Raw genomic sequence first — 23214 nt, forward strand, 5'->3', positions numbered from 1 at the left:
GTTTAGTACGACCGGGCCAAAATTTTTGATCCGAAGCGAATAATCTTTGGGTCTTTATATAAGAAACATAGAAGAAATTGACCTATGCTGACTATGTTTTCCAAGGATTTTTTGCCACCCATAGGCCACAAGGACTAGTAAATTACATCTACTTTTTAAAGCAATTTTTCGTAAAATTAAAAAAAAATTAAAAAGAGGATTTCTTTATATTAAGAACACCTAGCAATATAGAGCCCACAATATCAAGCAGCCAATTCGTACAAAACTTGTCCAGAAACTCTAAAAATACGAACATTCAATAATTAAAAATTTTTGTAGGGAAATTTGTTACCCAGTTAGACCTCAAAATATGAAATTGCACATAATTCGGTAAATGTGTCTAAAAATACCGAAATGAAGATTTTAAAAATAAAGACGACAATGATGACAGATTACAGAAATAGATGACAGATAGAGGACATACATTTTATAGACGCAGCCAGCTAACATTTGTTTACTTTTCATTCATCATTTTCAATTTTACTGAAAAAGTTTGAAAATTTTATAAATGTTTTCATGCTGTCAAAATTAATTGATCAATTGTTAGCGATGGGACAAATTTCTTGGTTATTCAGAGATTGATTCGAATTGAACAATGTACAAAAGTCGGTGTTCGCTCAGACAATTTTTATGGGGAACTAAGTAATTACTTCATAATTAAAGGTCGAACTACGAAAGAGAGAGCGAACAACGCCCTTCTGTACATGGCATTAGACATTTTTGTATGTTTTCATGGCATGTTTTATTTACTTAATAGTCTTATTTTTTTGCATCGAATTTAAATTCTTTCATATTCTGAGACCATTGCTCATCCTAACCATGGTACAATTATACATGGTACGGTAGCTTTTGGAGAAGGGGGAAAATACACCTGTACCTTATGGGCAATAATGTCAGAATTAATGAAAACAAATGCAGCATGTTCTGATCATTTAAAAATATATCAGGGTTTATACCATACATTTCGATGTCATTATCATATACAGGAGAGATTTTGTCATATCTGTACATTTTGGTGAACTATATTCCGGAGAAAATGCTTAATCAATCACCTGCCTGCCAAACAATGTATGCCTTTTGCTACGAAGTATTTTACGTAGGCTAACTTAACGAAATTAACAAAAACTGTTGTCTACTGCAATGTCTTATCAGAAGGTATCATTAACCCAACTCTTTTTATTGTGCCATGGAACGTCTTTAACTTAACATCAAATAGAAGTCTGAAGCTATGCTAAAGCGATATATTTTTAATACAACCCTCCTCAATGTATGCTATAAAATACATTAAAATAGTTGTCTACCAATAATATGGAAACGGATGAAAAATATAAAACTATTTTTAATTTATAATGAATATTACTAAATTTTAAAACAACAAATGTTTTTATGCATTTTTGACCTATCAAAATGATGATAGGTCAAAATGATGAAGATAATGATTGAAACTTCACAGAAATTATGAAACTAGTGAACCCTGCTATTGCACCAAAGCATAGTCTAAACGCGCTTTAACATAACTTCAAATGCAATCCTGCGTTTGTATCAAAAATAATAATTTTTCCTAAAAATATGCTACAAAATACATTAAAATGACATCTGCTAAAAAAATGTTTTTTTTTTTTTAATTTTTAATAGATATTAATGTATTTAAAAAAACAGCTGACAAAGCAATTTTATATCATTTTAATACTAATCTAAACAGCATGAACACTAGAACTTTTTACCGAGTTAACCTACTTTATGAGAATTTTTTTGACTTATATACAATGGAATTGACAATTTAAACCCACTGGGAAACTAAATCCGGTTCAATGTAAACGTACAATTGGTATCTCGATTTACAAATCGAGTCGTTTCGAGGCATAGGCTACGTTTAGACTACTAAATCCACTCAATCTCAAATGTCAACAAATTTTGGCATTCTTTTGCCACATTTTGTAATTATTTTATTATACTAAAATAAAATTTAATAAATAAAACTAAATAAAAAATCATTAAAATAGCCCTGTTCACATTTCCACTGCATCTGCTAAAGTGTTTTGCCACAAGCGTCACCGACGCCCAGCGTCACAGTTGTGCACAAACACTTGAGTTTTCATTTGCAATAGCGTTCGAAGTAGCAAGACAGTCGTTTGGCAACCGTCGGAGCACGTCGTCGCATTTTTCATTTTTATATCGACCGTAACACACGCTGCTGAACGTCGACGCATTTTTTATTTTAAATATATCGTCGGTCTACTACACAACACACCCTAAATTATCTTAAAGAAAAATGGTAAGAGAAATTTGCAAAATAATAAAGCTGGTGAAAATTAGCAAACAAAAAAAACTTGATTAATTATGCCTACTCCTTCAAAAAAAATATTGTACAAAAAGCAACAAAAGAAGAGAAGAAAAAAAACGTTAAATGACCGGTGAAAAAAGTGCTGAGAAATCCGCATATTAGCAATAAAGAAAAAAAATGGCAAATGTAGACGGCAAACACCGCACACACACATACATTTACAAGCAACTCTCGGCGCACACACACAATATAGTTATACATACAAGCAAACCAAAAAATTAAAGCGAATGGTGGGGAGTAAGAAAAATGAGACATTTTCTTTAACGGAAGAAGGCAGGCAAAACGACGTCGACAACGAACGAACGACCCCCTCAAAGCAATTTAATCAAATAATTTTGTCCATTCGAATTGGTTTCATAGTTTTATATATTTCATTCGCATTTTGGAGGTTATAATATCTAAAAATATATATATTTGGTACACCATATGTATATAGATATATGAATTTCATAAATTCAACGACCACACGCCGTTTAAAAATAGCCTTATAAGGTCAGAAATATATCATAGTCGTCGTCGTTGTTGTACCAAAAAAAAAATCAGAGAGCAGAGAGAGAGTGGTATGTACGTACAACAACGACGCCTCTCACAATTTTTGCAAGAATAAAAATGGCGAAATTATCATTATATTCACGGCTTTTGCAAAAACAAAAAAGAGCCGTTTTTCTTGATTAGATATTTTTTTTTTTTTGCGAAACTGAAAATTTTATTGGAAAAAATAGCAACTTTGATTTATGTGCTTGGAAAAACTGCCGCCTGCTTGCCATTTGTGTGTGTGTGCGTGTGTTTGCTTGCAATAAGGAAATGATGATGATGAGTTTTGATGCAGCCGCGCCAGAGTTGGTGCTGTGGTGTGCTGCTCATTTTTTTTTCTTTCGTCTTTTTGACAATTGTGATCTGGCAAAACGACAAACATCTACCAACCCGGTCTTTTAGGGGGTGTTGCAAATCGTAGTAAATATGTATGTATATATACATGTAATCGTATATATATGTATGTATTTACATATATATATATATATGCTTGCGTACATAATGGAGGATGTTTTTGGGCGTGGTTAGAACTCATATGTTGATGATTACTTCTTATTCATGATTTGTTTTGTATTTTCTTTCTTTGTTGTTATTACCCCCCACCATCACCACCTACAGGCTTCAGGAGTCACCGTGTCAGATGTCTGCAAAACGACCTATGAAGAAATCAAGAAGGACAAGAAGCATAGATATGTCATCTTCTACATTCGAGATGAGAAACAAATCGATGTAGAAACAGTTGGTGAACGCAATGCCGAATACGATCAATTCTTGGAGGATATCCAAAAATGTGGTCCCGGTGAATGCCGGTAAGTGTAGTCTCTACTTATACATACAACAAACAATATATTAGTATATAACATAGAGAGCGCTTAGCATTATGTTCTTGTTCTTCTTTACAACACACTATTGTTTGTTTCTCGATGCGCCACCGCACCACCAACCAACAAACCAACCCATAAAAAATGAAAAACCCTCCCTTTTAATATGCTTCATTGTTGTTGTTTTTTTTTCTTTCTTCCTTTTATTTGTTTTTCTGTAGTTATGGTCTTTTTGACTTTGAGTACATGCACCAATGTCAAGGTACCTCCGAAAGTTCCAAAAAACAGAAACTTTTCCTTATGTCCTGGTGCCCCGATACCGCCAAAGTAAGTCTTGAAATTATGTTCAAACATTTAAAAAGTCTTAAATTAATTGTTGTATTGCAATGGAAAAAATATTAATTCCTTTTTTCTTTCTATACTCCAATTAGGTAAAGAAGAAGATGTTGTACTCCAGCTCCTTTGATGCCTTGAAGAAATCGCTGGTTGGTGTACAAAAATACATACAAGCCACTGATCTTTCTGAAGCTTCCCGTGAGGCTGTTGAAGAGAAATTGCGCGCCACTGACCGTCAGTAAGATAAAAAAAACATCAGATGAATGAATGAATTTTTGTTCTTCAATCAATCAACATCATCAGCAACAACAACAAAAACAAAAAACACCACCACTCTACCCAGAATCCAATTACATCAAAAAACAACAACAACAAAACACAAAACAACATCAACAACAACAATATTTGTATTTTGAAGCAGAAATATGAAGAAAATAAGAAGAAAAAAACCTATTTAATTTCAGCTTTTTATAAATAATAATAATTTAATAATAAAAAGAAAAACATAAAAAAAGGAAATAACTTGATTTTTCCATTGCAAAAAAACACGAAGAATAGAAGAGAGAGAGCACGACCAGTTGTGACTCACATACTACATGGTTGCTGGTGATGAGTCACTCACTTATTTTGCTTCTTTCTTTTTTACCCCATTATTATTATCAGAAGACAACACACCACAAAAATTAGTCACTTTTGAGTTTTGAGTTAAAAACAAAAATGAGAGCCAACAACCAATCATTGCGAATTTTGTTGTTGGGTTGTGCTGTTTGCTTGTTTTTGCCTGACTGACTTATTTCGTTTTATTGATTGTAATTATCTTTATATATTTTTGGAATAGATATCAGGAGTTTTTTTTTAATTTTCTGGAGTGCATTGAAAAATCATGAACAATAATGATTAAGCTAGCAGCAGTAGTCATGGGTGTGGGGTGGGTTTTGTTTTATAACTCTTTAATGGCGAAGTAATAATTTAAAAACAAAAATCCCCATTTATTTTCTATTAAAGATAGAGAATTAAAAAAATAATAATTGACACATTTTTAATGGGAAAAATGACTGAAAGTTTTTGATATGGTTACAGGAACAATTAAAAAATCATTCTTTCGAATTTATTTATAAAAAAAAGAATAAAAAAAATAATTTCATAGAATTTTTATTTATAATACTTTAATTATAAATAAAAAAAATTCCATGGAAGCGAAATGTTACGAACAACAGAAAAAATTATGCAAACAACTGAAAAAAATTCAAAAAATCTGAATTTTTGGACAAAAAGCATATTGGAACATGTGATGCAATAATTAGCTCTTGTTAGACGTTTAATATTTTACAAAAGTTGAAGGTGGCTGCCTACGAAATGAATAGTGACATTTTTATTAATTTTTAAAATTAAAGTAAAAACGCAGACGATGCAAGATTAGTTAGAGAATTCTAAAAAATATCCGGATAAATCAGCTACGAGGGTGGTAGAAAATCTCAACTTAAGTATAAGCAGTCGAACCGTACAAAGAAGAGCATGTGCTGCTGGACTTAAAAGTTATCGGGAATAAAATAGAAAAGCTCGAATTAAATTTGCCGAAGAACACATCAGTTGGTCTATACAGAAGTGGAACACACTTTTATTTTCGGATGAATCAAAATTTAATTTAAAATGTTCTGATGGAATGAAGAGAGTACGGAGACCAATAAATAAGAGGTTAGATCCACGATATTGCCAAGGCACAGTAAAATATAGGGGGAGGTAATGTGATGTTGCATTTTGGAAATGGACTAGGACCCATACACAACATAAATGGGATTATGGGTAGATTCAGTGTTATGCTTCCCCATTCAGAATGGAATATGCCACTGGTATGGCAATTTCAGCAGGACAATGATCCGAAACACACCTCAAGACATGTAAAATATTGGTTTGAAAAAAAAATATTCAAGTAATGAAGTGGCCAGCACAATTCAATCCGATTGAAAATTTATGGGAAATAGTTAATAAAAAGATAAATAGAGAAGGTGTGGGAGGAGATAAGAAAAAAACTGTTTTGAAGCCTTGGAAGATGCTTGGATTGCTATAGACAAAACTTCCATGCCCAGAAGCCGTCCTCAACAAGGGATTTTCCACAAAATATTGATTGCATTGTTTGGTTCAATATGTTTTTTTCGCGTGAATTTTTGACATACATATTTTAGTTTTTTTTCAAAACAAAGGTTGAATTTTTTTTATAAAATGTAGAATAAATCCTATTGGTTTTTAAAAATAAAAGTTATGTTCAATGCATATTTGTTTATAAACATGAATAATTTTATATGTTTTGTCCGATACTGTAAGTCCCAAATTAAATGATAGAAAAAAAACAATAATCTCAATTTAGAAACAAACTACAAAAAATATATTCCATTTCCTTTAAAGCAAATTTTTAAATGATAACAATATTGAAAATTAATAAACGTTTTTGACTATATTTCAACAAATCCAGGTATCAACAAACTTGAAATTTTAAAAGAACAACCCATAGAGTAGTATAAGTTATGTTATTTTGTGTAACTTAAATGACCTATTTGGCTTTGTTACTATGCTTAATAAATGAAATGGAATAAAGATATAAATATATTTAAATAAGTATTTCATAAAATCACAAAGCTTTATCCAAATTGTATTAAAACTAAATTTAAATTTCAAAAACCTTCAAAAATCTACTATTTTCAATTTATTTCTTAATAAATAATAAAAAATAATAGATTTGTTATTCCCTTTTTAATTAAATCCGAAATTGAATGTCTTCATTTTATAAAAAAAAAACAATTCTACATTTTTAATTTTTCGACCACACACATGAAATGAGCCAAAACAGTTTTTAGTTCCCACACTCTGTCTGTGTAGCTCTTCTTCTGGCACATGTGTGCCCCTTTTATATACATACTCTCTTTTCCTGGATGCTAGCTAGCTAGTTAACACATGTGTTGGTCCAACAAAAAAATACTAAACATACTCTATTGGGGGGGAGGTAGGGGGGATGGATATAAAAATGCCTTTAATTGTTTATTTTAATTTTTTTGAACAAAAAAAATCTTGTATAATTTTGGGAGAAAATTGTTTGTTGTTATTTCGTTTTCTGTCTGTTGTAATACAAACCGATCTGGGTAATTAAACGGAAATTGTGTAGGGCTCTTGACATCGCATTATGTAGGTATGTATGTACAACATACTAAACATGTAGAAATTAAATCATTAGTCAATGAATGATAGCTACACCATCACTACCAGCCAGCGTCCGCCTAGGGTGAATGAAATGTTTGTTATTGTTGTTAGTATTTTATAGATTTTGTTTTTTTTTCTTTAACTTGTGGGGGAGGCAGAATTTTTGTTTCTATTTCAATGTGTTTGTTGTCTTCTAAAAATATCTTTCATTCAACGAAACAAAAACCACTTTAAAATTTCTTCTTGCTCGTGGCAAAAATAATAATTTGTATTTTGGATTTTTTTTGGGGTAATAAAAATTAAATTGTAATCATTTTATTGATTATAGGAAAATTTAAAAGGCGTTGTTTTATAAAATAAATCGAAATACATTTTTAAGTGATAAAAATAAATAAAAATGCGTTATAGCTTTGGAAATTATATAAGAGAAAATTCTGATATTTTTCTAAAGAAATATTGTTTAAAAATTCAAGCGTATATAATCTGATATTTTTCTAAAAAATGTTTCTAAAATATTTGCTTAAAAAATCTACACTTGTAATTTTAACATTTATCTAAAAAAAATTTGATTTTAAATTTAAAATTTTTTTAATCAAATTCTAAAAAATTTTATCAAAAATGTATTTATTTATAAAGGTTTTCATTACATATATTATCAAATTTTATTGTTTTAACCAAAAAATATATTTTACTGCTTAAAATAATTTACCGAGCCCTTTTTAATGCACTTAAACGGTCTCATGCGTATACGTTTTGAAAATGATTTGATAAAACTTTTTTCCTTAGTATATTCCAATGGCTGATACAGAGGCCCTTCAGTTTCCAAGAATATATCAAAACTATACATTGTGCGTAACAGCTGGGAAGCCAATAGATTTGCTTGTTTGCAATCCTTAATCGAATTTGTATAATGTTCCATGACCTAAAAAACGAGACAAAATTAATTATGTAAAATAAAAAAATTAAAAATAGCATTGCCGACTACCTTTATGGCGGAATTATTCAATGCAGTATGATGACCATTCCAATGAACGGTGATCGACCACAGCGGTATATTCAGCGGATATTTATTTGACAAACTAATGAGACATTCCATTTTTGCCGAACCCAAGACAATGACAGCCCTAAAGAATCCACAATATTCATCGACAATTTTTTGCACCACAAATGGTTGGGTGGTCGGTGCACTTTCATATTCCTCCCATGATACAGCTGACCATTGTACCAAGGCACAGTTGGGTTTTAGCTGATTTATTTTATCACCCCCACCAATATATTCATCAATATTCTTATTCATAAATGCTCGAATTTGGGTAATTAATTGATGACGTATTTGAAAGTAGTTGCGTATACGTTTAACACATTCCAATGTGTAGTCTTTTAGTTTTTGTGTTTGCATATCATTGCATTTGGTGTTGTTGAACGTCGAGTTTCCAATCATTTTTTGCAACCACTGATAGGGTAAACCCAGATTGTGTTTGCAGAGATTTTGTTTGAAATCTTCCAATTTGATGTTGTGTTTTTGAAGCTATGGGGAAAGTAAATAGAATTAAAAAAAAAATTCCAAAAAGAAAAACAAATTTTCAACAGCTTACATTTAAACTTGTTTCGGAATAAGGCAAATTTTCGCCCAAATCATCTTCATTTATAAACTTAAGGAAATCTTGTAATAAATTTGTCTCAATCAAATTGGAATTGTTCTCACTTAGACGTATCTCACAATGGGCAGTGGCAATCATTAGTAAGGGCAAATAATAAATGTCCACCATGACAAAATCCTCTGAGCATTCTTCATGGCTAAGCTGTAATACAAAAATAATATTATTCCAATTTCTTTCTTAGGTAAAACAAAAAACCTCATACCTTTATTTGCAATGACAAAGGATGTGGCTTTAACAGGAATGACTGTTCCAATTCTTCGGATGATTTCAATTTCATTTTAGCTTCATATTCTTTTACCTCATCTTCTTGGCCATTTACGGTGACCTTTATGCCACCCTCTAGCATTTCAATTGCTCTCAAATTAACATAGGTCATATAAAGATTTTGTTGCAGCATATGCACCTTATTTTCCAATGTCCATTTCTGTTCAATGGGCAGTTGTAGAGCTTCTTGTAGGGGTCGTGTTGCCTTTAACAATGTCTTTAGCGAAGGGGCAAATGTTGATAGATTTTCCATTTTATTAATAATTTCATGGAATACTTTTGTCTTATCATTGAGTAAATTTTTACAATCATTGGATAATTGTTTACGTAAATTCAACTCCCTTTCAAGGCGGCTGATACGTTCCTTATGCGTCAAATTGGAATCGGCTGTCAAAGCCTTACTTCCCGGTGGTTCATAGATATCAATATCTTCATCTTGACTTTTAAATTTGTAACATTGTTTAATTTCCCTCTTTAGATAATTGACTTCGTAGAGTAGATTCTGCAAATGTAAACGATTGGCATCCACCAATGTTTTTTGGGCTTGCAGTTCTTCACGGCCAGACCGTACCTTGTACTTAACAAGGCGATTGACTTTTTTAATCAACACAAATAATAGTGAACCGCTTTTGATTTTCTCCTCTAAATCAATGCGCTGTAAATAAAATTAAATAAATTACTTTTCCCCCAAAATGATCCACCGGCAATCGTAGTGACTTACCGAGTCCTTTGGGTTGTTTTTGGCCTGTAGACATTCGGTAAACAATACCTTGAGCAGATCAAAGTTTTCATTTAGAATGTTGGCCATTCTAAATGTTTATTTTTTATTAATTTTAATTAAATTCCCTAATTTTATTTAATAAAATGGTTTTTTTGAGATATTTTGTCGGCAACAAATTAGTTCAAAAAGAAATATTCACAGAATGGAACTATAAGAACCAGTTGTGCATCATTCATTTGTCATAACTAGTTTCAATTGATCCATTTGGTGAATGAGGTTCATATTGCATGACCGTTATTACACCGCAATGTGTAGAGTAGTAGTTGTTCAAAGAAAAATATATATTGCATGGAACGTTTGGCATATTTCTATAACTTTCAGTACATCCTTCCATTGAAGGAGACCTTGTGTGACCAGTGTAATACACGTAGATGTAAATTTATCATTGTTTTATTATATTGGCATAATTGTTGTACATCATTGTCTATGGTCGTTGTTACAAAGCAACCACAAAGTGCTGTTCGTTCAACAAAAAATATTCACTGTGTGGAACTATGGATGCATTTCAACTAGTTCTAATGAATCCCTTTAGTGAACGAATTTGACTTTGTTTGGCCGTTGTCATCATGTAACGCATATAGAAGCTAAAGTTCCCGCCTATTTTAATTAAAAAATGTGTGAAATAAAAATTCAATATATTTATCTTTAAAACAAATCTATTTCTGAATATAATTTTAGTGAAGGCTACGTATAATCGCTAAAATATAAAATAACCCCTCATTTTATGCATTGACATCACTGTTTGCTTGTAACTAACAGCTGGTAAACAGAGCCAAAAGTAACCACTCCGTCCTGGTTATGATTAGCTGAATAATCGGACAAACAAACATAAAAAAATCAAACGAAAAAAAACAACAGATTTTCTTCCAATTGTTAATGCAGTGAGAATTGTTGTTACTTAGGCTAAACGCAGGCACACAAGCTAAGGCTACTAAGCAGGGCAAGTGTGTGTGGTGCGTTCTGAATTCTCTAAATTCTATTAAAATGTTGTTGTATATACAATAACAATACTATTTATTGCCTGCGTGTAATTTTTTTCGAGTGGAATTATTCAATTAAAACATTTCGTCCCAAAACGATTTGGTGGTCCTATCAATAAACAAAATCTGGCTGGTGAAATACAGTTCATCGTTTTTAAAGTGATATAGCAAATTTCGGTAATATTTGTAAATTTATTATTATCATTACATAATAAAAATTGTATATTGTTTATAACTTGACCAACAGCCAGACAGTCAGTACGCCAGTCTGTTGGTGATAAGGCAACGTTAAGATAAACACCAATAATAAACTATCACCTTGCCTTAAACGAATGAACGAACTACTATCAATTGTCTTTAAAATAAATAAAACAACAATGTGGAGTATTTCACTATTGTTGTTGTAATCGTCATTTGTCGTGTTTGTTTGATCATTAAGATTATTAAAAACACAAACCATATTGAAAAAATAGCTGAATCACGTTAACGTAGCATTTGATTTGTAACCAACCATTTAACCTAAGGGAATAATTTATTCTGCTCCTCACTGCTTTTAGAATAGTCAACGTGTTCAAAATGAATCTAAAGGCTTGGTCAGCTGTACTGGGTGTATTTATTGGATGCTGTAGTAATGTCATATTTCTGGAGCTTCTAGTTAAGTGAGTATACAAATCTGATGTCATAGTAACGAAAAATAATAATGAATTTCTTTTCTTTCAGATATGACTCGGGTTCCGGCAATCTTATTACATTTTCCCAATTCTTATTCATTGCCATTGAGGGTTTTATATTTACATCGAAATTTGGTAAAGTTAAGCCGGTAATTGGTTTTAAGGATTATGCCATATTGGTGTTGATGTTTTTCGTTACAAGCGTTTGTAATAATTATGCCTTTGATTTTAATATACCCATGCCATTGCATATGATTTTCCGAGCGGTATGTATATGTGAATGATTTTGTTTGCTGTATTCGGATAGTAAATGTGTGTTTATTTTGTTTGAATTTTTAGGGATCCCTGATGGCCAACATGATCATGGGTATTTTAATATTGAAAAAGAAATATTGCATTTCCAAATATATTTCGGTGATATTGATTACAATCGGTATTATAACCTGTACCATGGTATCGGCATCGAAAGTGGTAAGTGTAAAGAAGAGCCAAGGGTATCCTAAAGGTATTCGTAATAGGTTAAATAAGGATCACAATGACATTTTAAAGATGTTGTGATATTCTTCCTTAAGAAGACCACAAACTTACTCCAAAAGAAGACCAAAATAACTTTCTTTAGAAAATTAAAGCAACTTTCTTTGAAAATCGAAAAATTATTCCTATAGGAGACTTTTACTATAGAAAAAAGGGTTTCCTATAGAAAACCACAAAAGCTTCATATAAAATATAGAAAAATTAAAATGGTCTCCACATAGAATATGAAATAGGTCTTCCTTTATAAGACCTTAATGATTCGTATAGAATACGAAAATGTCTTTTATATGATCTAACCATAGAAGAACATATCGTGTTCCTATCATACATCTAAATCTGCCACATAGTTCTTTCTGATTAAATTTTCTTTTATTTTCTATTCTTATAGGAAGACACCAGTAATCCCAAATTGCGCAAAGAAACTCCGTCCGAGGAAAATACCTATTCCGTTGTATTTTGGTGGTGTGTTGGTATTGGCATTTTAACTGTAGCCCTATTGATATCAGCCTGTATGGGTATATATCAGGAGGTCCTATACAAAAAACATGGCAAACGTTCCCGAGAGGCTTTATACTATACGGTAAGTTGTGATTTGTATTGTGATAATAACTAAAATAAAATAAATATTTTTTTCTACTTCTTCCCCCTCAGCATTTATTACCCCTACCCGGTTTCCTCTTGATGGGTTCAAATATATGGCAACATTTGGTGATTAGTGCCACAAGTGAACCATTGATGGTGATGGGTGTAAATACATTTGTACCCGAACAAATTATCTATTTAATCTGCAATATGATTACACAGTATGTCTGCATAAGTTCGGTATACGTTTTAACAGCTGAATGTAGTTCCTTGACCGTTACTTTAGTGGTAACGCTGCGTAAATTTGTATCATTAGTCTTTTCAATATTGTATTTTAAAAATTCCTTTACTTTGTATCATTGGATTGGTACAATTTTGGTGTTTGCCGGTACCATGATATTCACCGAATCCTATCCAAAATCATTGTTTAAGACAAAAGAACAACAAAAACCAGAGGCTACTAAAAAAGTCAAGGCATCTTAGATATGAATCATGTGGCGGGGTTGCTTTTCGTTTACGATTTTTGTTTTGTTATTGATATTATAGTAATATATAAATATATAGCTCGCTCAACTAATAACAAATAACATTTGTATATATATAAAAAAAACTAAATGAAAAATTGTAATTTGTCCGTTTTATAAGAATTTATATTTAACAAAAAATTAAGTAACCGGACATTTTTATAGCTAGCAATTTTGTTGCGTTATATTCACTTTTTAAATTATTTACCACACAAAAAGAAAAAAAAAATATTTTTTTTTTTTTGTTTGAAGACAATAATAAAACCAAAATTTATTTTTTGTTTTTAAAATAAATTTACAACCAAAAATATTTTTTTATTGGTTTTAATAAATTTTCAATGAAAATAATTTTAGCCATGCAATATTGTATATTTATAAGTAAACAAAAAATGAAGTTTTTTTTTTAAATAAAAAAAAATATATATATAAAAAATATAACTACTTCATGTTGTTTTTTCTTTTAAAATTAAATAATAAATCATTCTTACCATAAGCTTTTAAAAAAAAATCTTTACAAACTCCAAAATATTTCTACTAAAAACGTGTTGTTGGTTTTTGTTGTTTGTTTAAATATATTTTTTATAATACAGGAATTCAAATATTAAAAAAATAATAATTTCTTCACATATTGAAAGGATATTAAGTTTTTTTGTTGTTTTGTTTTTTATTATTATTAAATTATATTTTAAAAAGAAAATCAAATTTCCTTAATGGTATAAATTATATAATTAATATATATGTTTGTATGTATGTGTTGGGAGTTTTTTTTTTTTTTTTTTTTGTAAATTTCATTCTTTGTATAATATAAATGCTGAATATGAGCATTTCTTCTTCATCTTCTGCTTAATTTCTCTTTTTGTTGTTGTTATTTTTGTTTTTATTTTTTTACAATTAGTACATTCTCATTTTTTTTTGTTTGTTTATTTTTTACTCTTCTTTTTCTTCTTCTTGTCCGATTTGGCTTTCTTTTTGCTGGATCGTTTGCTATCACTGTCTGGCGATTCGGAACGTTTACGTGATTTTTTATCGGTCTTGGCATGTTTACGTTTACGTTCCACATCACTGTCATCAGAGTCGGAGGATAACGAGGAGGGGCTACGCTTCCTTGACGAAACCGTTGGCGGCGTTGAGTGATGATGCCTTCTCCTCTCCTCATTATCACCGCCACGTTGTGGCTGATGTTGTTCTTTATCAGACTTTTCTTTAGTTTTACAGTCTTTGTTACGTTGTTCTTTGTCGTAATCATGATGATTGCGTTCACGATCACGATCCCTGTCTCGTTCCCTTTCACGATCTCGGCCACTGTCACGTTGCTTTAGGCGTTCTCTTTCTTTGTTGCGATCCTTTTCCCGCTCTTTTTCCTTCTCTCTTTCACGTTCACGGTCTCGCTCACGTTCCTTTTCCCGCTCCCTCTCTCGTTCTCTTTCACGATCTCTATCCTTTTCTCGTTCGCGTTCACGCTCACGTTCTCTTTCTCTTCGGTCACGTTCTCTATCAGCTCCTCCCGCCGTCGTCCCCCTTTCACGATCACGGCTATTTTTCTCTCTCTCCCCTCCTCCTCTTTTGCCACTGGAACTTTTGCTCTCGCTCACCCCTCTTCGAGAGGAGTGATGGCGTTCACTATGATCCGGCTGATTGACTTTACTGCCTAATCTATCCTTTATGGATTTTTTCTTCTCACCCTCCCGCACCTCAACGGAACGTTCATTGCTAATGTTCACAGGCAATGTTATTTTAATATTTCGCATATTATGATCATGATGATCATCGGGATAATTTTTCGCCGATGAAGACCGCTCCTTCGAGGAAGATTTCTTGTGTAATTCAATGGGCCGAATGGCATTAATGGCTCGAGCAAATATAGCCTTTTCCGCCCGTACAATAACATCATTGGTTACCTTATTGTCACTGTTGTTGTTGTTATGACCCAAGTGGTCGTAATCATCATCGTTTTTATTCTCTCCCGGCATACGATCACCACCACCCATCATTGTATTAAGATTGTCATCTAATTCCCATTTGGATGTTTCCGGTGCGACCACCAATTTATTATTATGACTGGTGCCAGCAACATTGTCCTGAAGTTTAAAACTATCATCGAAATCCGTTTCGTATTCGTGTATATCTAGAACGGCATCAAAGCACTTAATATCTGACGAGGGTGGTGTTTTGTCGGCCGAGCCGTAATCACATGACGACTTTGTTGTTGTTTGTTTGTTGGGTGGTGTTGTAATACCAATTTCCATTCGAGGCGGTGATGATGAATTATTTTTAGGAGTCGAGTTGGGTTGCAATTCCTTTTCCACACTGCGATATTCTCCCTCCTCTTCCAGATCGTCGTACAGCTGAAATTCCTTTTCTGTCGTTGATTTCAATTCTTCATGACTGCTGGTATTCTTGTTGTCATCGTCGTGTAAAGTCTCGTCCGAACGATCATGTTCTTGTTGCTTCTGATCATCATCATGTTCGTCACGGTCTTCTTGGTCACGTTGATGTTCTCGTCGTCGTTCCCGTTCGTTATGCAATTCATCATCACCATCTTGCCGCTCGTCCTCATCATCGTCATCATTATGCCTGCTGTCTATCGATTTATTGCGATGCTTTTCCTTTTTCGATTTCTTTTCTTTTTTGACTTTTTTCTTTTCACTTTTATCTTTGCGTTTCTTTTTCTTACTTTCTTTGAGTTTCTTTTCCGATTTCTTTTCGGATTTCTCGTCGGGCGATGAGGGATGATGATCACTCATAGATTTATGACGATGATGATGATCATTGGCATCCTTTAGGGGTTCCTTTTGCTGTCTAGGCGGGGTCATGCTACGTCTTTTCGTATCAAAATCATGATGATGATGATCGTCACGATCACGTTCGCGTTCACGATCGTGATGCTGTTCCTTGTCCTTTTGTGTGTGACGATCCACACTTTTATGTTTGTTGTGATGTGATGATCCCTTATCCGACGATGATCCCTTATCCTTGTCCTTTTTGTGATGATGATGTTCAGTCGCTGAAGGTTTACCTTTGGGCGTTGTACTCCTTTGCATTTTACGACGTTTCTCGGCCGTGCGAACACTTGAACGAGATCGAGATCTTGATCTAGAACGTGTCCTAGACGAACGTAAATCTCTTTCTGAATTTCGATTACCACCACCAGTAGCAGCAGTGGTGGTATTGCTGGTGTACAATTTATTCTCCTCCAAATCCTGGGAGACACATTTCTCATATAAATCTGGTGTGGGATTTCGGCGAATTTCTCTTAGATTAGTTGAGGGCGATGCCGTACTATTACTATGGAATGGATTACGTGAGTTGGTGGTGGTTTGTAATTCAAATCCTGGTGGAGGCGGTTCAGAATTTTCATCATTCATGTTATAGTGTTTCCTGCAGTGCAGAATAAGATTTTTGAAGTTTAATTTCAAATTTTATATTTTCAAACTTACCTCATATCTCCTCCTGGCATTCGGTCGTCATTGTTCATGACCTTGCTATCAAATGGTTTTGAATTGTGACGACCACGACTACCTTCACGTTTGTGTCTGTTTTGAAGAAAAAAAGAAATATGAGAAAAAAATTATAATTTAAAATATTGAAATGAAAAAGTCTCGTATTTTAATTTTGAGAATTGAGATTCTCAAAAGTGAATTCTTACCTATTACTGTGCATTGTATCCTCATGATCCTCCGCTCTAGATTTTGGATGATAATGATGCGGATGCCTTTAAATGGAATATATATTTAAAAAAAGTTTTTCATTAGCAATAATAAATACTTACTTATCCTGATTGCCACCACCATGACCTTTGTGATTCGATGGTGAACGATAGCGTTTATTCAAAGGTGAATGAGATCTCGATCTGAAAAATTAGAAACGTTAAAAAAAATCAATTCCTTTTTTTGGAAACCCTTTTGTTGTACCAACCTTGAATTTCTTTCCATAGACTTAGAACGTCGATTATTCCTATAGCCATGATCTTTGCCACGATCACGTTCCCTTTCTCTGTCCCTTTCACGGTCCCTGTCCCGTTCTTTATCGCCGCTGGGTTTTTCATAACGCGGCCAACGACGGTCATTATCACGAGAACGGCCTCTTTTGTCGTGGTAGCTGCCGCCGCCACCACCACTGTTATTGCCGCCACCACCTCCAGGACCGCCATGATCCTTAGAATTGCGATTATTATATGGTGATGTACGAAAATTACCTCTTATATGACGATCTTTGGACCGGCGACGTGAACCACGATCTGGGGAACGCCGCTCTTCGGTTTTCTTTTTCTCTTTTTCTTTCATAATGCGATTAAAGGCCTCCAAGGGATCATCAATGATGCTGTGGAACCAAAAAAAAAAAAAAAGGAAAATAAATTTTATTTGAATTTTTTTCTTTTTTTTTTTTTTGAAATAAAACTTACCCTGATCCCACTTTGGCCTGGACCACCTCATACACTGATGCTATATTATTATAGGGTCTCATTTGATTTTGACTTTCATGCTCTCGGCTCATCGGATAATTGAAACGATTGGGCATATTTGGTGCTGGGGGAAATCGTTGATATCTGTGAAATAAAAAAGCACATCTAATTTGGTACAAAAACAATTTTGTGAAACTGGGCGGCAAATGGAGTAGAGAGGAGGAGTTGGAGGCAGCAGTAGTAGTCTGAAGCACACGCACAACGTATAAACCGCACCAAATGCATTTTAGTGCAACATGGGATCCGCAAAACACCTCATCAAAATCGGCGACTGCTTTACAAGTATCAAAAGTAAAATGGAACAAAAAACCTGGAAACACTTACCCCTCTCCGAAAATGTTAATTACAACAACAACAATCAATAAAAAAGGATGGTCTCATAAAATATGTGGACAGACAGGCAGGCAGATGTGTGTGTGTGTGAGGAGAGGAACAACAACGTCAACTGTTTGGAGGCTTGCTATGTAAAACCATTTGCTGGTGGTGGGAGCCACAAACTGACTGACTTCCTTCACATTGATGCTGCATAGTCGTCCAGGGTGGTAGGAGATTGAATCCATCCTTCACTTTGTTTTGGGGAGGGTATCCACAAATCCAGATTACAACTATTGTGGAGAACTAATCCTCTACTTTTTTGGAGTTAGGGGGTTGATTCGATTTCACATAACTTTCTTTAGTGACTTTTTTATTTTTCGATATATCAATAACAAATAATTACGAGTTCAATCAGTCTTTTTTATTGCTTTCAAAATCAAGACATGGATAAACAATTTATAAAAAAACAAATGCAATCATCATCAGAGCAATCCTTAAATAACTTTGGTATCTTTTTTCGTTTTGTTTTGTTGTTTGTTATGTTTTGCTTATAGCTTAACTACAATTCTAGGATTTTTTAAATATATTTTAACTTACATATATTTTATTTAACTGCAATCTACAACAAAAGTGTTTAGTTATGAGATCATAATTTTCATAATCATCATCAGTTGATTTTGATTGATTTTTGTTATCACATTTGTTTGTTGTTTCTTCTTACAAAATAATATGTGTGTGAGTTCTTGAGATTTATGATAAAATTATTTTATCACAGAATAATAAAAAAAACAATTTACAACAACTTAGCAATATAACAACAATATGATTAGGCATATAGATAAATTATCATCTTTACATAAACAAGTTAAATAATGTAAAGTTAAGTTTCTTTGGTTTTCTGGCTAAATTAACAACTCTTTTTGGTACTCCCGCCGTTTGATTTGTTCAACAAATACTGAAGAAAAAGTAGAAGTAAAAAACACCTGCTGCTGCACTTCCTTGTTTTGTTTTTTAGGCACTTAGGAAAAATAACATTTTATTTTATGTGGCAGCAAATAATTCAATGTGAGTGTGTGGTATAAGTATAGCGGTTTTTCTTGACCCCGAAAATTTTTGCTTGAGAAATACGTCTAAGAAATATGACAAACTGTACTACAATGTGTCTCACACTTACCCTGGTACCACGACATTGCCCATGGGATTGTAGGGTTGTTGGTCATATGAACCCATTGCTGCAATTGGCATACGTAGCTGTGGCGGCCCAACTTGTGGATGCGGATGTGGCGGCATATTCGGATGCGGCGGATACATCGGTGGACGTGGATGCATGTGATTGTGATAGCCGCCATGCATATTCATGGGCCGGATGGGGCGTTGTTGCATTTCATAGCCGCCTTGTGACGGATGTGGAGGATATAAGGGTGGTACTTGTACCGCCGAGCCGGGTGGTGGTGCTCCAGGAGGTGGACAATTCTCCAAGGGAGGTTTCGAGGATGAAATTGATCGACTATTTTTATCATAGCCACCACCATAATGATCAGATGATGATGGTGTATCATGATCACGTGGTGATCGTTCCCAATCTTTAGAACTTGGCCGATCGTGGGAACGATGTGAATTACTTTCCTGTTGATGATACTGGTGGATTAGTACAAATAAGTAAAAATAATAATTAAAAAAGTGTAAAAAAAAAATTAAAATTAAAACCAGGAAAGTGGCTATACCCTATACTGATTCAATTTAACGTAGAATGGGATGATTTTCTAATGGAAACTGTTATAAAAAGGAATAAGGAGGAAGTTCATAAAAACATGTCCTTTAATACAAGACCTTCATGAAGCTTAAAATTAATTTGAAACTGTAGTTAATATTTATAGAAACATAGGAGGGATTCTTTATAGATATAAATCTGAAGGGAGTTTTAATAGATGGCCTCTGAAGGGATTATTTACGAACTTTGGAGATAGTCTTTATGGACGATATCTGAAGGACAGCCTAATGGAAAGCTTTATACCCGGGTTTTTTAGAGGTCTTAAAGGAAGTCTCAATATCGTTTGTATAGTTCCTGTAGAATTTCCGGATAAATTTGATTGAAAGGAACTCCTCTTGATTAAAAGGAACTCCTTTCCCGTGATGGAGTCGCTGTCCCGTCCGACGTATCGGTTGCAGTAGTTAAGTGCTCTCTGGTACAGTACCAGTATCCGTTTCGACAGCAAACTGCCTGGGCAGATCTTAAATATCGCCAGGGTTTATTTCCCTAGTCAACAACTGGGAGTGGAACAAGAGGCAAAAGATAGGTCCAGGGGGGTAGCTTGGGTCGTTAACACTTGAGGGGGTTCATTGAGGTCTGGCCTTGTAAATTTCGAGACTGAGGGTGCCAAGGGAGCCAGTCGAAATATCGCATACTAATTTTATTTTTGGGGGGTGGGTGTGTGGTTTCTTAAAATTCTGCTCCATAGAAAGTGTGAGGGATTGAGGTCGACCATGGCAAAGCCTCTTACTATGGCAAGGACTTGGCAGCTAGGCCTAAATAAGCTTGTTGAGGCGCCCAGGTATCAATAAGGCTCCGTTTTAATACAGTCGAGACTTTGACAGCAAACCATAGAAGGCTGATGAGCATGAGGTCGCATGACACCCCAGCGTTAGAGAGAGCACTTTAAAAAGGTAGTGACCCAGACCTTTTGAAATGGTTATATAGGGGCGCCATTCTCGCCTCGTCGGCCCAGGGATCATAGACACTCAGTCATTTCCTCCGAGAGTCTCCCCCTAAGGCCGCTGATTGTCCGCGACTGTTTATTTGTTATTCACAGATACCCAATGAATAGTATTGGGCTATCCGCAACCTATGGAGGCGTCCGTTAGCATTAAGTCAGTGACTTAATAAGAGTCTTTATAGGCAATTTAAATGAAGACTTTGAGAAAAACATTAGGCAGAAATAATGGGAGGTTTTTTTAAGAGCTTTATAGATAACTTCAAGGATTCCTATTGAATGTAATTTGTTGTACGATAATTAAATCAGTATAGAGTATATATAATACTACCAAAATAAAAAAATGTTTCGTTTTAAAAACCAACTCAAGAAGCAAAAAATTACATTGCGTTGAAAATAAAGTCTTGTTATAGAGTTTTTAAAACGATTTTTCGAAAAAAATTGTATATAAAAAATGTCTTACCTGTGGTTTACTTTTTGGTGAATGTGGTTCTAGTCCTGGTGGTTTTGGATGCGACGATGAAGCATGGCGGCGACTCAAATACTTTTCAGTACGAGTATCTGATGCTGATGGTACTTTAACCACAATATTATCCTCATAATCCGAATCTTCATGAGCCGGACTGGGATGACTGACATCATGATGATGATGATGATGGTGGTGGTGATGTTCTTCTTTTGGTTTTACCTCTGTTGTGGTGGTGGTGCTTGGCACATCATCTGTGTGTTCTTTAGCTTTAGATGTCACCAATAAACCTGTATCCTTTGATTCGTTGTCAGTATCCGTTTTGGTTACGGCTGTTGTTGTTGTTGCTGCTGAAATTTCATTATTGTCCTCCTCCCGTTTTTCAATTTCCTCCGTTGGTTTGTCGTGGTGAGCCTCTTCGTGTGGTTCTTGTTTTTTAATTGCATCCAATTGGGGCTTTTCTTCCTCAACAGCAGCATCATTGCCGGGTGGTGCTGGTGGAGGGGGATCCTTTTTGACTTCTAGTGATGAAGAATTTTTTGAAACAAATAAGATTTTTATAAAAAATATTAAAATGAATAGCACTCAATTTACCTTTTTTGGTTTGACTGCTAGCCTTGTAGCCAGTGCGATTTTTAAACGCATTAACAGAATTCCTTAGAAAACGGTTGGGTATCAATGAACCTGGAGAACTGCCTTTTTCCTTGCAATCCGGACATTCATTATCTTCGGACTCTAATAAAGCCGTACGCACACCTGTTTAAATATAGAAATTTTGTTTGTGATAAGAATATAATGCTTTAGTTGTTAACATAGTTGTTTTTCTACTTACAGTCATCACAAAAAGAACTACCACAACAGGGTATCATAACGGCATCCACAAAGAGATCATTACAAATGCCACATACCAAATCCTCGGGGATTTCTTGTTTCTTTTCCTCCTCCACCAAGGGTTCTTGGCTTTCAATCATCATGGCTCTGTATATAATGAACAAAAACATATATTATTTTTTGGCATTTAAAATTGCACATATTATTTAGTCTAACCTTTCCTCCTTGTCAATAAAAGACTTGGGTATTCCTGTTGTCCTCTTAACTTCGGTATGTTCCTTGCTTATATTAAATGGACAGTTTTTAATCCAATGGCCACCTTTCTTGCATTTGTTACAGCGATAGGTTGGTGGCACCTCTCCCGTTTGTGAATAACCACGTATTTTCTGATAACTTTGTTTTCGAACAAAAAACAACAATAACTTAATCAAACTGTAGGTATTAATAGATTTATTTCCCCTTACCTTTTGGGGTCATATTCGGCTGTACTTTGCATCATCATGGCCTGGATTTTTTCTTCTTCACTACCCTCCATTTTCGATAAATCAAAGTCGGTCTTTTCCACCGGCTTGGGAACAATACGTGGCTGTATGGGCTTGTTTGCGGCATCCCATGATTTTTTCGCCTGATTTGTTAACGGCACACGAGATATAATCAGTGAGGTATTTTTCGGTATGAGACTGGTATCATGTGGATATTCTAAAAACGAAAGAAAAAAAGTTAAATCCCTTTTACCAAACAAGAACACACACGCACAAACACAATAATTTAATTTCATTTGTTATACCTTCTTTCGTTTGTGCATTTATAATTTGCAAATCGAAATCTGTTATTTTGCTCAGTCGCTTTTGTTGAAGTATGGCCTTCTTGAGATCCGCCACGGATATATGCAGCCCATCAAATGTGATAGTATCATAATCCAGGGTACTTTTAAATTTATAGTGTATCGACATGATGATGTACACTGCAATAAATTGCTTGCGCTTTCCTTACCAACTTGCCCAATAATATTATTAGCTTTTTTTGAACAAAATATCTCAACAATTTAGAAGTGAAAACCTTTTCCTGCTGCTGCTGACATTGTGTAAAAAACTACAAATCTAGTGATGTGAAGAAAAATTAAAATGATGTATTTAGTAATCACAAACAACACATATCAATTTCGT

General features: G+C 33.9%; 4 protein-coding genes across 4 annotated transcripts; 2 read left to right on the top strand and 2 right to left on the bottom strand.

The window, feature by feature from the left end:
* Positions 1 to 3475: 3475 nt before the first annotated feature.
* Positions 3476 to 4327, top strand: LOC133325539 (cofilin/actin-depolymerizing factor homolog). The gene is made up of 3 exons (XM_061534278.1): positions 3476 to 3726; positions 3960 to 4065; positions 4170 to 4327. Exons 1-3 carry the CDS (start codon positions 3476 to 3478, stop codon positions 4314 to 4316), a joined length of 504 nt encoding a protein of 167 aa, XP_061390262.1. The 3' UTR covers positions 4317 to 4327.
* A 3627-nt stretch (positions 4328 to 7954) lies between these two features.
* Positions 7955 to 10007, bottom strand: LOC133325540 (THO complex subunit 5). The gene is made up of 5 exons (XM_061534279.1): positions 9913 to 10007; positions 9130 to 9846; positions 8862 to 9068; positions 8252 to 8794; positions 7955 to 8188 (listed from the first exon to the last, which is right to left on the bottom strand). The coding sequence occupies exons 1-5, from the start codon at positions 9997 to 9999 to the stop codon at positions 7955 to 7957; spliced, it is 1788 nt and encodes a 595-aa protein (XP_061390263.1). The 5' UTR covers positions 10000 to 10007.
* Positions 10008 to 11528: 1521 nt separating this feature from the next.
* Positions 11529 to 13222, top strand: LOC133325526 (UDP-xylose and UDP-N-acetylglucosamine transporter). Its single transcript, XM_061534267.1, has 5 exons — positions 11529 to 11611; positions 11673 to 11889; positions 11963 to 12094; positions 12546 to 12737; positions 12809 to 13222. Exons 1-5 carry the CDS (start codon positions 11529 to 11531, stop codon positions 13220 to 13222), a joined length of 1038 nt encoding a protein of 345 aa, XP_061390251.1.
* Positions 13223 to 14174: 952 nt separating this feature from the next.
* LOC133325541 (E3 ubiquitin-protein ligase RBBP6) lies at positions 14175 to 23001 on the bottom strand. The gene is made up of 14 exons (XM_061534281.1): positions 22836 to 23001; positions 22513 to 22747; positions 22265 to 22441; positions 22050 to 22195; positions 21812 to 21973; positions 21215 to 21738; positions 19215 to 19678; positions 17666 to 17809; positions 17179 to 17583; positions 17033 to 17113; positions 16910 to 16975; positions 16701 to 16796; positions 15863 to 16641; positions 14175 to 15769 (listed from the first exon to the last, which is right to left on the bottom strand). Exons 1-14 carry the CDS (start codon positions 22999 to 23001, stop codon positions 14184 to 14186), a joined length of 5031 nt encoding a protein of 1676 aa, XP_061390265.1. The 3' UTR covers positions 14175 to 14183.
* Positions 23002 to 23214: the final 213 nt, after the last annotated feature.

The sequence above is a fragment of the Musca vetustissima genome, unplaced genomic scaffold, assembly GCF_032173495.1.
Source record: "Musca vetustissima isolate MV318-11 ecotype Yass unplaced genomic scaffold, APGP_CSIRO_Mvet_v1 utg7569, whole genome shotgun sequence".
In the NCBI taxonomy this organism is placed as follows: domain Eukaryota; kingdom Metazoa; phylum Arthropoda; class Insecta; order Diptera; family Muscidae; genus Musca; species Musca vetustissima.

Bases quoted from the DNA above. Each gene is read 5' to 3' on its own strand.
- LOC133325540 (XM_061534279.1), bottom strand. From the start codon at position 9,999: ATGGCCAACATTCTAAATGAAAACTTTGATCTGCTCAAGGTATTGTTT. The intron at 9,847-9,912 runs GTAAGTCACTAC...TTTTATTTACAG, and splicing joins AAAACAACCCAAAGGACTCG to CGCATTGATTTAGAGGAGAA. The intron at 8,795-8,861 runs GTAAGCTGTTGA...CTTTCCCCATAG, and splicing joins ATTCCGAAACAAGTTTAAAT to CTTCAAAAACACAACATCAA.
- LOC133325539 (XM_061534278.1), top strand. From the start codon at position 3,476: ATGATTTGTTTTGTATTTTCTTTCTTTGTTGTTATTACCCCCCACCAT. The intron at 3,727-3,959 runs GTAAGTGTAGTC...GTTTTTCTGTAG, and splicing joins TGTGGTCCCGGTGAATGCCG to TTATGGTCTTTTTGACTTTG. The intron at 4,066-4,169 runs GTAAGTCTTGAA...TACTCCAATTAG, and splicing joins GGTGCCCCGATACCGCCAAA to GTAAAGAAGAAGATGTTGTA.
- LOC133325541 (XM_061534281.1), bottom strand. From the start codon at position 23,001: ATGTCGATACACTATAAATTTAAAAGTACCCTGGATTATGATACTATC. The intron at 22,748-22,835 runs GTATAACAAATG...TTTCGTTTTTAG, and splicing joins AAATGCACAAACGAAAGAAG to AATATCCACATGATACCAGT. The intron at 16,642-16,700 runs GTAAGTTTGAAA...TCTGCACTGCAG, and splicing joins ATGCCAGGAGGAGATATGAG to GAAACACTATAACATGAATG.
- LOC133325526 (XM_061534267.1), top strand. From the start codon at position 11,529: ATGAATCTAAAGGCTTGGTCAGCTGTACTGGGTGTATTTATTGGATGC. The intron at 11,890-11,962 runs GTATGTATATGT...TTGAATTTTTAG, and splicing joins TGCATATGATTTTCCGAGCG to GGATCCCTGATGGCCAACAT. The intron at 12,095-12,545 runs GTAAGTGTAAAG...CTATTCTTATAG, and splicing joins TGGTATCGGCATCGAAAGTG to GAAGACACCAGTAATCCCAA.